Source organism: Merops nubicus, unplaced genomic scaffold (assembly GCF_000691845.1).
Source record: "Merops nubicus isolate BGI_N331 unplaced genomic scaffold, ASM69184v1 scaffold18271, whole genome shotgun sequence".
In the NCBI taxonomy this organism is placed as follows: domain Eukaryota; kingdom Metazoa; phylum Chordata; class Aves; order Coraciiformes; family Meropidae; genus Merops; species Merops nubicus.
Genome location: NW_008590456.1, coordinates 46233 through 63003, shown reverse-complemented (window position 1 = coordinate 63003; position 16771 = coordinate 46233). Strand labels below are relative to the sequence as shown.

Sequence of the window (16771 nt, the reverse complement as noted above, 5' to 3'; positions counted from 1 at the left end):
AAACACACCCTAAGATAAGGCACTAGCCTAAATCCGTAATAATTTATGTGGATTTCATCCAGATTTACACTTCTTTAATGCAGAACACGATTTGTCACTTGCATAACAGAGTTCAGACACCAGAAGAACTTCCCTTCTTTCCCTTATCAGCTGGCACAGAATAAACTGCAACTGATTACTCAGACATAGCCATGGGTGGAAAACAGAAACACTGTCTGGCAAAGAGGAAAGGACACAGGGCACAGGAATTCCTGGGAACCTACAGCAGGCCTGGTGGTCACTTCCAGCCCACGGGATGCTGTGTCACAGTGTTGGCAGCACAGCACCATCACCATGGCAACCAGAGCATCACCCCGGGCAGGGACCCTGCTCTCTGAACCACTGGCAACACTCCAGACTTAATAACAGGCACTCCATCCTTTTAACTTCAATTATTTGCAGCAAAGAGGCAGATCCTTCAAAAAGGGAGGTACCCCAGATGATCCAAAATAATTATGTGTTTTGGGTAGGACCCATGATTGGCTTTTTAGAAATAAGAAAATGAAAGTAAATCCATGAAGAATTCCCATACTCCATTTGGGAATGTCATATCATTAAGTCCACCATATGATCAAAGAGCTCTTAGGAAGTACTACTCCCTCCAAATCTCTGAACATGCCAAAAATGGTGCTTAATGGCATAGCTGAAGGACTGGAACAGTTCGGGTGGTTCAGTCTTAGGAACTTTTTTTTGCCTTACTGCTACACTGCAAGCCACTGCTATTTTTTTCTGAGTTTCCATCCCCTGAATATCAACTGCACATCAAGGGAGAAAATTTCTGAGCCACTGGCACTTGAGAGTCCTTTATTCAAAGACCTAAAAGCATTTTTCATGGAATTTCCTTGAAATAATCAATTGACTGATGAAATACAGCTAAAAAAAAATGTATTGTTCCACTTTTTATTTTATTTGTTTTTATAACAGAACATTTCCTGCCTTTAATTTTAATTCCTTGCCCTCTCAGAAATAGAATCTCACAGATATATCATCCCCTTTACTTTCCTGTAATAATATTACAGCGGTTTTCTCTGGTTATTCACCATCTCTTTGTTCCCTTCACAGATTTTCCTAGTCATAGAATGAAGAAATATGTAAAAATAGGCCACAAGAATCTAGACACACTTGATCTGTGCAGCAAAAATAGAGCTCTTTAGCACCTGGCATCCTCAAGAGTGTTAATGAAGCTGGCAAGATAAGCCATGCTTTGACCCAAAATAAAAAGCTTAGCCCTCAAAAGAAGGGTAAAGATAAATTTGAACTAACACTAAAATTTCCCATCGAGTCATGGCCTCTTTTGATTTCTTGCAAGGTGTGACCCCCAAACATCTGTACAAGGGCTAGGTGGACAAGCAGGAGGGATTTGATTTCCTTTTGAAGGCAAAAGGAGTGAGTTTGGATCAGGCTGTTAGCATGAGGTTCAAAGGGTCTCTGCAGGATGGGGGCTACGGGGGCTCTCAGCTCTACATAACCACTCACATAGGTGAGACATGCAGGAAAAGGACAAGCAACACACATGAAAATATTCATTTTTGTCTGCCAGAATCATTGAAGTCAAGCTACAGATGTATCTTGGTGCCTGCAACCCCAGAACTCCTAGAAGTACAAAGGGCTGGGCGGTAGATCCAAAATAAAATTTAAAAAAAAAAGGAAAGGGAGACTCGAAGGAGAAACCAGCAGGTTGACAGCCTGCACTTGGAAGGGTTTTTTTCAGGAGCAACAAATAATTTCTTCAGGATAAACAAATGATTTTTGTTAAATTATAGATTTGATAAGACACTTTTAAAACTGAAAATACACCACAGAATTTATGCTCATTTTTCTTATCTCAGATGTTCCAGAGAGATGTGAAAGGCAGTTCTGCAGGTAGGAGATGTTATAATACAAAATATTATAGAGAGAACACATATATTTATTAAGTAGGGTTTTTTTTCATAGGAAAATGCTTTAGGAGGAGGAATAATGGGCATTTCATTTTCATAGTTCCCTTATTTCTGAAAGCCAGACGAGTAGGATGATATTTTGAAGATGGTATCTTTACTAGGGTACTGAAGTCCTAGTCTGCTGGAGTTAGTAGCAATATATAATTAGGAGAAAACCAGAGATACTCCTACACACATACAAATAACACAGTCTTAATGCTGTAAATCTTCCTGCCCCTTCAGTTCAATATCTCTTCTGTCATTTTTGTTCAGCATGGATTTCACCCAATTATAGCCACTCTGCTGGATAATATTTACTCTGCAACCTCTTCTGAATCGAGATGGTATCATGATTCTGTCTTTTATGAACAATTCTGAGCAATTATTTCAGCAACAATACATAGAAAATGAAGCAGGAAAAAGTCTTTTGACTTCAAAGCCTGCGTATGAAATTATCAAGACACACATAGGAGGGAGAAAGGGGGAAAAGAAAAAAATCTAACCAGACTAGAGATTCTCTGAGAGAAGAACCTTGTTGCACACCAGTAGACTCCCAGGTTCTGCAGAGCATGTAAACTGGAGACTGGAGTGCACAGCCCCAGTCTGGTACTTGCAGATGTCAGGGTCTGAGCTGAGAGAGATGCTCCAGAGAAAGGTGCAAAACAAGAAGGTCGTTCCAGAACCATTTCATTGATTTGTATTTATACCTCAAGTTACAGCCAAATACAAAAGGAAGTTTAGATAGGCTAGTAAACAAAACTTTGCCTATTTAGTTAACTTGGAAATGGAAGAAACTAAAATTGTCACCCCTGAGCAACATGAACCATCCCTAGATCCTGTTTTACATGACTATGTCTAGAAATTACAATTTCAGCTGTTCCTGAAAATACACAAAGCCAGATAACTCTGAAGCAATTATTGCTCTGATATCCTTAAGAAACAATTACTGTAGCATATGTACATCTGTTAGCACCACCACTTGCAACTGCAGAGAACCATGGAAACCAGTAAACCAGACTTCCTTCCAATTCAGCTGCCCTCAGGAGAGGAAAATACAGAAAAATCATCTAAAATATATATATATATTTTTTTTTTTTTAGTCAATGAAGCAGACCTCTGGCAGTGAAACAAAAGAGGAAAAAAAATATCTCCAAAGACCACCTCATTAGAATAGAGAAGGAATAACTGAAAAGGTTGAAGTAGTTTCAATGGCCTTGGGCTCCTTGGGAATCCTGCCCAAGATCCTAAGGAGATCTGATATAAATACTCACCAAGTGTTTACCCTGAAGATATCTTCCACAGTGTGACAAAAACTTGACTGCAAAAAGATGCAGCTTATCCTGAGCTCCAAGGGAAAGACTGTCAGCTCAGACATAGCCCAGGAGATTGAGATATAAATGGAGTAACAGCAACAGCGTGAAATATTGTCACCAGTGTGAAATACAGTGTGAAATATTACACTCATTATAAAGCAACACGCTTCAAAGCCTACCCCTTTATCAAGCCTCATCTATAATTTGACAACAAATGGTCTTACATGAGGATACCATTTCCTTTTAAAAAGAGTGTATATTATGAGATCTGTTTTCACTAAAATTCTGACATTAATACCTTGTTATGAAAATCAGATTATTCATACGATATTCAAAACAAATTTCCCCAGTGAAGTCTCAGTTCTTAAAGGAAATTGCCAAACTATTTTCTCTTGAATGGAAAACAGAATGTCAACTTAAGATGGGTATAGAATCTAGTCTGGAAGAAAATCAGAACATTTAGCTGTTAAAAATCATATAAATATAAATTTGGCATAATAGAAAGAGGAGTTTCAAGTAAGGGAGTCACTGAAGTGTAATGTCTGTTCAAAACGAAGGATATGAGCAATTACTGAAAAGCCCAACTTAGAAAGGTCAATTGAATCAATCTAAAAGAAAAATATTATCCCTGCAATCACTAAGCTCATACAAATACTTCATTTTATATCAAAGTTGTTTATTCATAAAAAATACTTGTCTTATATGGCAGTTTAACCAAGTTGCTTCTGTATTTGGAAGGCTATCCTCACCCAAATCCAACCAGCCCATGGAAGAAGGTCCTTTCCCCAAATGGGAGTTATATTGAACCTGGTTATTTTCACTAATGCAACACAGAAGATAGAGAAGCCCATATATTCAGAAGTTACAAATCCACCTTTGTGCCATTTCTCTTAACTTTGTAGTCTACCAGTCACCTTATTATATAAAGGAAATTACTGGGTGCATAAAAAGCCTTGTGGTGAAGTGCTCAGCCCAAGGACCTACATTACACTGGGGAACTCAGGAATTTTCTTCAGGAATCATTCCTCACCATTCTTACCAATCTCTATTTTGTCTTTTTTTTTTTTTAACTCTTGTTTTATTTCACGTTCTTTCATCTCTCTTTCCTGTGTTCTCACCACTGTAAACAGGAGGATCAGAAAGCCAGGGGATTCTGCACACATCCATTTCCCCCATTGTCCTACCTCTATTTATGGCCTGGCCTCGCTGCTTCACTGCTCCAAATCCCACAGAGCCTTTGACACAATCTTAGAGAGCTCTTGAGACTCATGTTGAGAAATGATTTAAAGAAAACACAATAACTTTTCAGGAATACTAGAATTCTCTGTGAGACACTTCAAACAGCTTTTCTTTTGTAGTACCCCTTGTTGGGCTGCCTCATACCTTCCAGCTGCATTGAAGCATTTCCATTTCCTACACAATATTATGATTGAAAAGCATTGATCACCTACTTCCAAAGGGCATGGCCTCTTAAAGAAAGCAGAATTATACAAAATCTAGGGATCCAGATTTTAGTGGATCCAGAGAAAAGTTAGCAGAAAGGCGATTAAGATAATACTGAGCAAATGGTAATAGAAATAAACTCCACAAAGTCCATGGTAGTTTATTATATTCTATTTGTTTATATTTATATTTTTTTTCCTCCATTCCAGTGTTACACCTCCTCCTCAGAGTTTTTCCTCTCTAATAGTTGAGATCAGCTCCTTGTCACTATGGAAGGAGTGTCTTTAGAAGAGAACTGTGGGCACAGACACAGTAGAGAAGACTCAGCTCTACTCAGCATCCCATTGCCACAACCAGACAAGCTGATGTCAGAAACAAGATACATCTGTTTAATGAAGTGTTAACCAACAGAACAATTAACAAATGGATCCAAAATCATCAGATTGCAAGACTAGGATACAATTTTCCAAATCCTATTTATCACAGGTCTTTAACAAGACAAAATGTTTTTCCTAGTTATAATCCAGTTCAAGCAGGAATTAGTTAAGATAAATTCTGTAATCTGCACTATGGAGGAGTTCAGACAGTGTGATCACATAAACCTCTTCCAGTTTTATGATCTATGACCTATAAAATGGAATCAGAGATGACCAAACACATTTAAAGTTCCACATCAACTCAAAAGTACTGCTTTGTTTTGTACATCCCCTCAGACTAATTCAAATCCCTAATTTATTCTAGTACCTCTCCTTGCCCTCCCAAACACATTTTGCTGCAGGATCAGGCACCTTGTCCGGAAAGCTGAATCAGAAATCACACTCCTGAGGGACAGATCATCTGCTGACCATTTCCAGTGACTCTAAGGGCACCCACACAAGTTCAAAGGATCCAGCCACCAGGCTGAACACCACTAGGTGTAACCAAAAATCATTATCCTAAATTAGAGTTTAGCCAAAATACTTGTTCAAACTTTCAGTATTTGAGAGTTCTTGGGCACTTGCATTTTTGCCTGCTCATAACACAACCCCTGATCTGCCATTTAGCTCAACAGCATTATCCTCTTAGGTATTTCACCAGAATTTTTGAGGCTAGTACAGCCCACTCATTTACCTTATTTTTTATAAAGCAAGAAATTAATCTTATTAATCTGATAAACTGTCTGATACACAAAAATAAATTCCATTTTTGTCCCCAGTCAGAGCAACTATTCCTAGTATACTCAAATATTTTTTCCCACTGATTATGCTTTATGGCTCTATTTCTTCTTTTTTTTTTTTTAATTTAGCATCTTGCACTCGTTCTGTAAGTGGGCTCTGATTTTACTCCCCTGTACGCTACCTCAGTGGTGTCAAACAAGTGAAAACTATTAAAAACAAAAAAGAAAATAATAAAAAGCCACTACTGGTGACAACAGGACCATACTTTACAGCATGCACATCCTTTAAGGACTTGGGAAAGGTGACACCTCAAACATCTCTAGGGATTAAGCCAGTGAGCCCTGCACGACCTGCACCCACTGCTCAGACCACAGAGTACTTGTCTGAAACCCAAACTAACTCAAGAGCACTGAAGATGGCCTGGGATTCCTCCAGGAGTTTATTTTGGGCTCAATTACAAGGTTCTTGCTCAGTCTGGAAAATAAACTCTACCAGGGTAGCTGTGGCAATAGTTGCCTACCTGGCAGGTGACAAGGTTACACTACACACCAGTTTACAAACCCAAATCATGCTGAAGTCTACTGTACTTAGATCAGTAGTTAAATGTCATCTGTTGTCTATTTACTTTCCTGCTCAACATCTAGAGCAAGCCTAAGAAAGCACAGGCACTGCCGAAGCACCACGTGCAGGGCCACCTTCTATGCACAGAACACACCCAACTTCAAAGGCCAACAAGAATAACCAACTTCTGAAAATCAAGTTTAAACTTAGAAACAAAAGCAGTTACTGCCCAAGTTTGGACTAATGCGCACACACAGAAAAAAAAATTACTTGTGATCAAAGGGAAAAAGAAAACTCCTGGAAGTTTTTCAAGTTCTGTCCTACATTTTGGTATGTAATTACATTAAAAGCTCACAATTCCCAGTTTTCCAATTTGCTTGCTAGCACACAGCAAGAGCAAGCCTGTGACATTCTACTCCTTGCAACTCTTTGGAGGAAAAACAGGTATATAACAGCAACAAATTTATTTCATACCAATCAATAGTCATTTAGTTGTAACACAGCTTAGAAGTCATTAATGTAAAGGGTTTTCATCTGTGGGCATGAGAAATAATTACTAATTTAGCAGTGGTATTTGAAAGGAACTGCAAAAGGGAACAGAGGAATCTAAAAATCTACATGGACAACACTCGATGCCTTTGCCATCCTGCTTACACCAATATCATCCTTTTCCCACGTTAAAATGCCCACCAGCACAGGAAACAGGTTCATGTCACTCACATTCAAATGATAAAGACACAGGGCTACAACACATGCTTGTGTCCTTTTAGCTTCTATTAAGTAACGTGATAAAAATAGAACAAGTCATTGCATGCTGCTGACAGTTTTGTAGATTTTTAAGTCTTTTGATTTCCTGCCTTTTCTTTATTCTGCTTTTATCCTCCTAAATACGATTCCCCCTAACTTGAAGAGTATTCTGCAGGCACTTGATGGAGGAAAATCAAAACTATTAAATGGTTCCCCAAACCCAAATAAATAAGTAAACAAACAGAATATTCATTGGGCTGGCTACCGTTTGATAGAAACACTTGCAGCTGAAAAACCAAGATTGCTGACCTCAATCACTCCGTTCTAATTAAAGAAAATGGGTTACAAAAGCAATTTTACCACAAACCAACTACTATCCTTGTGTTTTGAAGGACCTGTTCTGCTTATTCTACAATAAAAGGCATGTTTCTTGAGATGTTTACAGTCGCAATTCCAATCAAAATAAACACTTTAACTCATACTTGGGCAATGTTTTATTTACAAGCAATTGCCCTGTGTGGCATTTTAAAGGCTAAACCTGCAATATTAGTAGATTTTCAATATAGACAAAAAAAATAAAATTCATGTGAAAGCACAGACAAACCATCACAAACACATCCCTGCATAATTATAGAGGAATACAGGAACTCTGACTTGAAGCCTAGCAACAGTATCCAAGTATTAGTTAGTCTGCTAATCAACTACCAAAAACTCACACATCAGCTCAATGTGTTTCCTTCTAAAGCAAAAAGCAAACAAAAAAAAAATAAAATAAAAGAATCCTACTGCTTCTAGCCTCACAGCTGCTGAAGGACAAGAGGTACAATATAAAACAAACCTTGTTCACTTGAAGAAGAACAACCCATGTCATTTAATCCATCTGAAAATGCATCTCAGCACAAAGAACCAAGGCAAAAGAGAGATTTAAAAATAGGTTATCCAAGTCAAAGGATTATCAGCCTGCAACATATTTAATATCTGCATATCTGTACCTAATGAAAGCTTCCATATTCTCACAAAAATGATTGATTTTTGTACCTCCATCCTATAGAAGCCATAGTAAATTCTGTATAGCAAATGCTTCCCAGATCTGCCGTGCTCATTTACTCACAGACAGCTGCAGGCTGGATGAAAACAACCAGGGATTAACTTTTCTATTCATCACATCTTTTAATCCATTACTTTCTTGTAGTTTGCAACAAATAAATGCATAAAGTTGAATAAATTATAAATGTGCTATAGCTAGTTTAAGAAAAGAAAAGTTTAAAAAAGGACAGTATTGTTATTTTATTTTATTTTTTAGTGATGTGGAACTGCTATACTGGACATCAGGAGTATGTGTAATGTCTTCCTCAAAGCAGAAAAGAGCATGGAACAATAATTACTGAGCTGTGATATACTCCTGGGTTCCAAAGACTTTCAAAATAAGCAATTATTAAAATAAACTGCTTTGATGTTGTTATTATTCCTCAAAAAAAAAAAACTCATTGGGGGCATGATGAACTGAAATAATCTGAGGAGCTACACTAAGTATTTCATACTGCTTGCAAACAAGTTGCTAAGTACCTTGTGATAATAGGTTTTCTTGCTTTATAAAAAATATTATTTTAATTTGTTTCAAGCAGGATTACTTTTTAAATGATATGGCAATTTTCATTCACCTTTGCAACATCTGTCAAGAAAACAAAAGAGCTTCCCTCATGTTTAGAAACTCATAAAAGAAATAAATACAACGAAATTTGGATCTTGTTTTTAATCCTTTACCAATGTCCTTTTTTCCTCTCCTTTGAATCCTTTATCTTTTATGTTTGATCTGGCCTTACAAAACCATCTCTGTCTGAAATAAGACCCCTGTGAACTTTCTCTGTTAATGGTACCAAGGTGTCTGTTACAGGAATCGTTTGCAAGGCTTTTTTTTTGGCTTTTTGTGTCTGAAAATGGCAGCACCAAGTTAAAAATAAATAATAATAGTTATCTGTGCTAAATATTTTCATGCCACAGTTTCAACAAACTGGTCACCCAGACACCTAACGTCCTACCCAAGGTGCCAAAATCAATTGGCAATCGATGGTGGGAAAAGGAGCATGGTAACAAAGCAGAGAATTGCTGGGAGAAGAAGGGAGAGTATGTGTGAGAGAACCCACACACTTTTGAACTTTCAGGAAAAAAGGTCAAATTTTTTAATAGGATGGAAAAATTAGCAGATTTTATGCTGCTATCATGGCTAAGTGGAAGCAGGTTCTAAGAAACTCCACTTTGCTTGGAGACACAAGGGCTCACAGACAAAAAGGAACATAATTGCATGAGAACAGTCAGTGGGGTTGGATTCCAGGTTTCCCCTTTCCACGGATTGTCCCTCGTTTCATCACGAGCTTTCTCTGTGAAATTATCCAAGAGACAAAGAGCTGCAAGCATCCAGAAGAAGCCTGTGAGAAACATCAGGCTTTCTCCAGACTGCAGGAACAACGTGGAGGGAGGGAGGGAGGACCACCATGGTATGTGCTCTTCAACTAAAGACCACTGTGGTACAAGCTCTTCTGCTGCTCAGAGTCCATCTACCAGCTCTGACCCTCCCTAGTTTTTAAACCCTAAATGACCTGGCCTGTTTTAAAACACACATTTTAGCCAAGGGAGTGGCTGCTGTAGCACAATTTTACATCACTGAGAAATTTTACTGGTAAAAATCTTCTCTTTCTTTTTTCCAGATGACCAAGTAGGGACTCCTTGATCAGGTTGACAATGGCACCTACCTATCCTGTTTTGGATACACGCTTTAATCCATTCTGAATCTATAAAAGGGAAGCAGACAGACTTCATCTTTGACCAAATGTGTGCTCATATTGGCCCTAAGTAGATGCTTTTTAGTTGGCAAGATCTGAGGGAGATAATCAGACACCACACACCTTGGCATAACATCCCTCTCCTCCAGACAGATGTCACATATGTCATTGCTTTTGCCTTTTTTGGCTCTAAAATAGATATTTTTATGTTTTTCTTCTTTTTACACAAGTGTGAAGTCGTACGATTATTACAAAGAAGCTTAATTTATATATGCCTAGTTTTTCAGCATTTCAACACATTTGTCTAATATAAGTGCTTTATAATTATTTTTTTAAATAAAAGGAGGAATAAGCTCTGTGGGATTTGATTTGTAGAAGAAAGATTTATTAACATTTATTTATTTATTATTGAAATTATTAAAATATTCTACTTTTAGAGGACACCCTGGTCATTTTTGCACCTAAGCTGCTTCTCCATCAGCTTCAACAACAAGGGATTGACCCAGCACTACAGACTGGCAGAGAGCCAGGCCATGAGAAAGAGAGAAGAAAAAACCCACATCTTCCTTTAAGACAGGTAATTCCTCTCCTACACTGAACAACCCCAGACTTTGCATATGGATTAAAACAGTATAAATGCCAATGAAATATAACTGGCAGGCAAAGGTGGAATAGATAATAAGTGATATACCCAGCTCTTAAGCATATATATTTATTCACATGGAGCTCTTGTGGAGCAGGGCATTGCAGCACAGTGTTCCTGTTGTCCCCACGTTGCAGACAACCCTTTACTCCACAGGCAGTGATATCCTCCTCCTGCAGAATGGTCCAGCTATGGTCTCTACTCCTGAACAAAGCAGCTCATTCACCACAGCTCGTGGCACAGGACCATGAATCACAAGCTGTACGCTGCCGCTGTGAGAGCCTTATAATTGCAGTTTTGGCAAGGCTCCCTGAAACAGCTTTGTGACTCCTGACAAACTGGAAGACACCCACATAGTATCTTCTGCATTCAAAGTACAAGTGACTTCCTACTGCAATAGTCCAGGGCAACAAAATTATCTAAGAATAATGTTAATTAGCACATGTCAAAGCAGATGGACACGGATGGCCTAGTCCCTCTAAGATTACAGAATTCAAACAAATATTAGTTTTCATATTTCTGATACTTCAGTTTGAGCTTGTTTCTGTCCCCAGACAAAACCTGCTCTTGAAACTACTAAGTCCAGCCTCCAATCTCTACCCTCAGTTAAAGTTTTCCCATCCTCAAGATGATGTACCCTGGGAAGCAGGTGGATTCTTTTTGGAAAAAAATATTATTGCATTTTATATTAGTAAGCTGTATATTAGGCCTGAATTTTAAAAGTATGTATAGCTAAAGAAACTGTGGTATGAGGGCTACTAAAAGTTAAAGGATTAGGCCAGAAATCTTCCAAGAGTAATATGGAGTTTTCCCCAATGCATCACCAACCCCTCTTTCCCATAAAAGGTATCACAAATAATCACTAATATCACTGACAAACTCACTGTTAAATGACTGAACCATCACCTACCAGCTTAAACCTTCACAGAAAAGAGACCCACTGAAGATGCACATATTCCAAAGAATTTCCCACAATTGTAAATTACTAATTATTAAATGAATCCAAAATATTTACAAAATATAAATTTATTACAATTATTACACGAGTCTAAAATAATAACAACAACATTTAATGAACTGGTTCAATATCAAAATTCAGTATTTAACCAAAAAGAAATTTCTGAGAGATGAAAGATGAAACGTTTCTCAAGAGCCTTCACAGTATGAGCTGTGCTCCTCATTTCTGTGAGGATACTCCTCAAGCTCTTTGCTATTCCTTCCCACTCTGTTGCCTCCAGGCTCTAAGAAGGTACATTACTCAAATGATATATGTTGGAATACATCCAAAACTACATGAATATAGCAGATAACCAGACAAGTAAGATAAAAAGGCAACTTGTTGAACCTTAAATGCTGACATTATTCTGCACATTCATCATCATACTACCAGTCAGGTTTTCTGCTCAGGATAATAGTTCTTTGATTTATTTTCTTTAAACTGGGAGACATTCCAGAAACAGACACTTCAATGACTTTTTGTTGTTTTTTTTTTTCTTTTTAAGTAATAAATCTTAAGGGACAAATGTCCAGCTAAATTAAATTAGCTAAGAGGAAACAACATAACTGTAATGCTTATACTTTAAGACAAATCTACTGATTTAAATTTATGCACAATCCACCATCTTGCAAAAATTGCTGCTTGGTCATGGAAGCACCAATATTTCTATTTTTCAGCAGAAATGTGAAAGCATCAGGAAAATTTGGAGAATCTTCACACAGAAGATCTTTTTTAAGCATTTTTCTAGAAGTTTTTACAGTCAGCACTAGTAAGTTCTGCCTAAAGCCCCAGCCATGTGGATATCACTTGTTTACTGGACTGAGTCTCACCCATCTACTTCAGAACTCCATTCCAGTTTCTCCTGCACATTGACATACCTTGGCACCTGCACTGCTCCAGGGAAGGGGAAAGTTGTGCAGAACTGGGCAGTCCACAAAACGATGACATTTACAAAAATGTGGTTTACTGCAAACCAGTTTGGAGGCTACTGTTTGTGAGTCTACTGTGTTACTTGTACTTTGCAGTTACTCATAGTGTAAGTGTACTCATAACTAACACCAGCAAGTCATTCCTTTATTTTTTCTTTTATTGCACACAACTATTTTTAAAAGAACCTTATGTACTTAGAGAAAAATAAAACATAATCCTGTGTATTGTCCTGTCCTTGTTCCACACTGACTATACACAAACCTACATATCAAGAGCTAACATGTCAGAAATAAAGGGACCATTTGAATCTGAGCATTCCCTTCCACTTCAACATCTTCATGAAGTTATAAAATCATTAGTCATATGTAGTTAATATAGACTCATAGAATCATTTCATTTGGGAAAGACCTTTAAGATCAAGTCCAACCATTAATCTAACTCTACCAAGTCTGCTGCTAAGTCATAAACAAGAATCAAATGTTCACCCTATTAGGAATAACTTGCTCATTTTTAGTTAATATTTACACCAGATTGTTTATAAACACAGAAGGGTGCAGCTGTCTTACACGGAGAGGAACTATCCCACTATCTCAGGCAAAAATCTTCCAAACTCACTGCAAACTTTTATGTGGAAGCTACTACTTTGATGCAAAACTTTTATGCAATGTGGCCTCAGTTTTCTCATTGCATACTGCAAAGAACTGAAAGTACCACCATGCTACAAGAGTTCACATTACTGTGCAGAATTTTTAACTATATCCCTGCAGATCATATGCAACTTGTAAGGGCAATGGAAAGGTGGCCTTAAACCAGAGCAATTCTTCCTCAGTCCTAAGGTTCATGTGAACTGGTCTAGTTTCCCACAAAAATTAAATACTATCTAATCACCAGAGAGTTAAATCAGTGCAGACTACTATACAGATCCTCCTGCTTCCAAAGGAATGCCTTTTTCCATTCAACTTTAGGATGTGTCTGTGGAACTTTAATTAACTTAGATTAAAGCATTTTAATTAAACTGTATTAGAAATCACTTTTATCAAACTGGGTTTTATTTTACTGGTACAACTTCCTATAGAGAAACATCTTTAAAAAGCCTTAAGGTTTTTTTTCAAAGGCCCCTAACTGTCACTGGCCCTCATCCATTGCCACACACCAAACTTGGTGAAAGGAAATGGTTTTATGGACAATTTCTGCCATATATTAAACTTCAGTGAAGCATCTTTCTTTATCTTCTTCTTCTAACCAATTATTCCTATTCAAGAGCTGCTTTAGGTTGATGCCAAGAAAACCTGAAAGAGCCAGTTTGGCTCTTCCAGGTATGTGGGTGTGTATTTAATCTGTTACAAACTGTCTGATTTATAGATTTACTTATACTTATGTATATACTTACACTCTTTTGCATTACTTATCAGATTTTCAGAAAACATTTCAGCTTTTCCCCATATTCATTTTTTCCTAGAAAAGTTACTTTGAAAGTCTCCCTGAAAAGATAACTGTCACCAGCCCTGTAGTCATATCTCACATAGAAGCAGATGTAACATCTTAGCAAAATCATGGTTTAAACATAGATAACTTATTTTCAGTGTCTGTCAATATTTTGCTTACCAATATCAGCTTCCCTGTGATTCTTGATATATTCAGCAAGCTCAAAATTTCCCGCTATTATAGCCACCTAAAAGACGGTAAAATAGTTATAATTAATATATTGTCTCACTTATTAAGTAAGAAAACATGCATGATACATTACTGACAATCATATAAATATGTTTTCATTTCACAAAGCAGTGTGGCTGTTTGTTATTTCTGTTTTTGCAGCTACCACATGCAACACATCTCTGAGACAACGCTGAGAAGTGAGATCTCAATCTATTTGTCGGCAGCACTGCCAGTCCCCCAGTTCCCCATTTCCTAAGAACACTGTGATCGTGGATGTCTCAAGAGCCTGCTAGAAGAGCTGCAGCTTTTCATGTTGTGGCAGTCAAAGCCAGCAGTGAACATTAAACACACCACCCCCAAAAGCCCTGGGAGCTATATGGATGTGTGGAGAATGCTGCTGGAACAGGCTTGGAGAGACAAAGTGAAAATGTTATTTCATTTTAATTGCTCCTGCCCTGCTACTTACCTGAACAATGAAAACAGGAGCTGCAAAGCAAAGCATGTTGGATAACCAGGGAAGTACCAAGACCTAAAAGTATTCAGTATTCAGCTACCAAAAAGACACCAAAAAAAGTCTTAAAAAGAGAAACTGGTAAAGTTTATCATAGGTATAGAATTTAAAGTGTTTTAATAAATATAATTCTAAAATAATATTTTTTTTTCTCCCCATTTATTTCCTGGTTGTCAGACACAGATGTGTAACTATCTATTCCAAATTCTCATCTAAATACACACAAAAAAGGAAACACCTCCCCTGGATACGAGGAAAGTGATTTGGTTATTCCATTGCTGCATCCTGTTTTTTTAGTTCTTCCCTATTTTTACTCTGAATACTGAGTAACTGTCTTTTCTGGCTCCAGTTTGCAGCTTTGCATTATAACAGGTAGTGCCCTAATGGCACTGTGGCTTTCCTGGTGTAGAGAAAAGGGATAAGCTGGGCTCACCTTTCTCATAGAAGACTCTGCATATACAGAGTGCAGGCTTACAATAATTAAAATAATGCTAAAATCTTAAGGACTCCCCTGGGTATAGGGCTACTGTTAGTCATGAGAAACAATTGAAAACTCAGGGGAATTTCTGTGCTGATGACAAAAAAAAATTATCTACTGGTTTGTATCACTACACAAGCCCCATGGGCAAAAAAAAAAAAAAACACAAAGGAAGCCTAAAATACTGAAATGGTCTCAGGATGTGTATGAAGAAGAGTTAATATGAGTAATATCTTTTAATGTAACAAGCACAAGACCTTATTTCTGCACTTACCACTGAAAAAATTGAAAGGACAATATTATTTACTATTAACCAAAATCAACTCTACACACAAGCAACAAGCTACAGACAAAAAATCTTGACTATTATGCATTTAAGAGTTTCCAAATCTGCTTTAAATGGTAGACTCAGAGCAGGCTCCAATCACAAGTCATGACCATGAAGAAATAAAATAATCACACGTATTTTCTGCTCTATTCATTCAGAATGGATTATTTACTCTGTGCCTCCTCCTGCCATTAGCACATCTTAGGTAGGGCTTGGAGTGGACTTATCCTACCACTGTCTTAGGAAAAAGAACTCTCTGCAACACTCCTAAATTGTTTAAATTCAGAAGATCTCACACTTTTCTCCCTTGTACAGTCCTGGTGACTTCACTTAAAGCCTTTGTTTAGACCCAAGATTCCCATCGTATCTTTCTGCATACAGCCCTGGAAATGCTTGTGGAAGGACCAAGATTTAAACAAAAGGTCTCAAACACAGTGAAGTTATCTCTGATTGATCTTTAAGTCCTAGGCAAGCAAGAGCTGGTCTAAAGAGAGAAAGACTGGATCAGTGTAGGTTGTAAAGTCTACTGGTTAGTACAGTACATGCAAGACTTTAAAGAAATTACTATATTTTGAGTACAGTATCAGAATAACTTTTTCAGATTACCAAGCAAAGTATAAAACAAACAACTGAGCATAGCAGTTACCATGTTCATTCCCTAAATCCAGATTTTCCCTAATTTTTTTCTTTTTCTACTGCTTTTCAGATTCCATCTTGTTCTTGGAAAATTGCTCGTTTCATTAAAAATTTCTACCCAATCTGAAGGCTAAAGACAGTAATTATATTTTATTTCCATTTCAGGTGTCTCTATTTCATGGTAGAAATTCTGTTCCACATTTTATAACACCTAGCAGTGATATTCAATATGTGTACACTTGGGTTTTAAAATAAACCTCAGTAGGCAGCCATCAGCATGACATGGGCAGTATGATCACTTTTTCCTTTCAATAATTAACCCACACATAATATCACTCTACTTGCTAGTGAAAATCATGTAATTATTTTCTCATTACAATATTACCAGTAAGAAAAACCTTTGCTTTGGTCACTTCTCAGTTGAGTTATGTGAAATGTTGATGGGTTCTTGGGAGCAAAATAAATCACTATGAAGCAATAACAGTGGTTCAGCTAAATCCCACTTCTGATTTTATATTAAAAAATAAAGAGTATTTCTTCTCAGACACATCATGAGATTTCTACATGCCACAGTATCTGCAAAGATCAGGGAGGTCAGAGACAGAGGTAGATTGGTGCACAGCCACCTCTCCA

The 16771-nt window shown here is 37.4% G+C and overlaps 1 protein-coding gene across 1 annotated transcript in view; it reads right to left on the bottom strand.

Annotated features, from left to right (window-relative positions):
* Positions 1 to 14134: 14134 nt before the first annotated feature.
* LOC103782203 (SH3 and multiple ankyrin repeat domains protein 3-like) overlaps positions 14135 to 16771 on the bottom strand; it is a gene marked incomplete at its 3' end in the record, with an annotated part of 36636 nt that continues 33999 nt past the window's right edge. The window contains exon 9 of the mRNA XM_008949956.1: positions 14135 to 14201. Within this exon, the coding sequence (XP_008948204.1) occupies positions 14135 to 14201 (67 nt within the window). The remainder of the gene's footprint in view (positions 14202 to 16771) is intronic.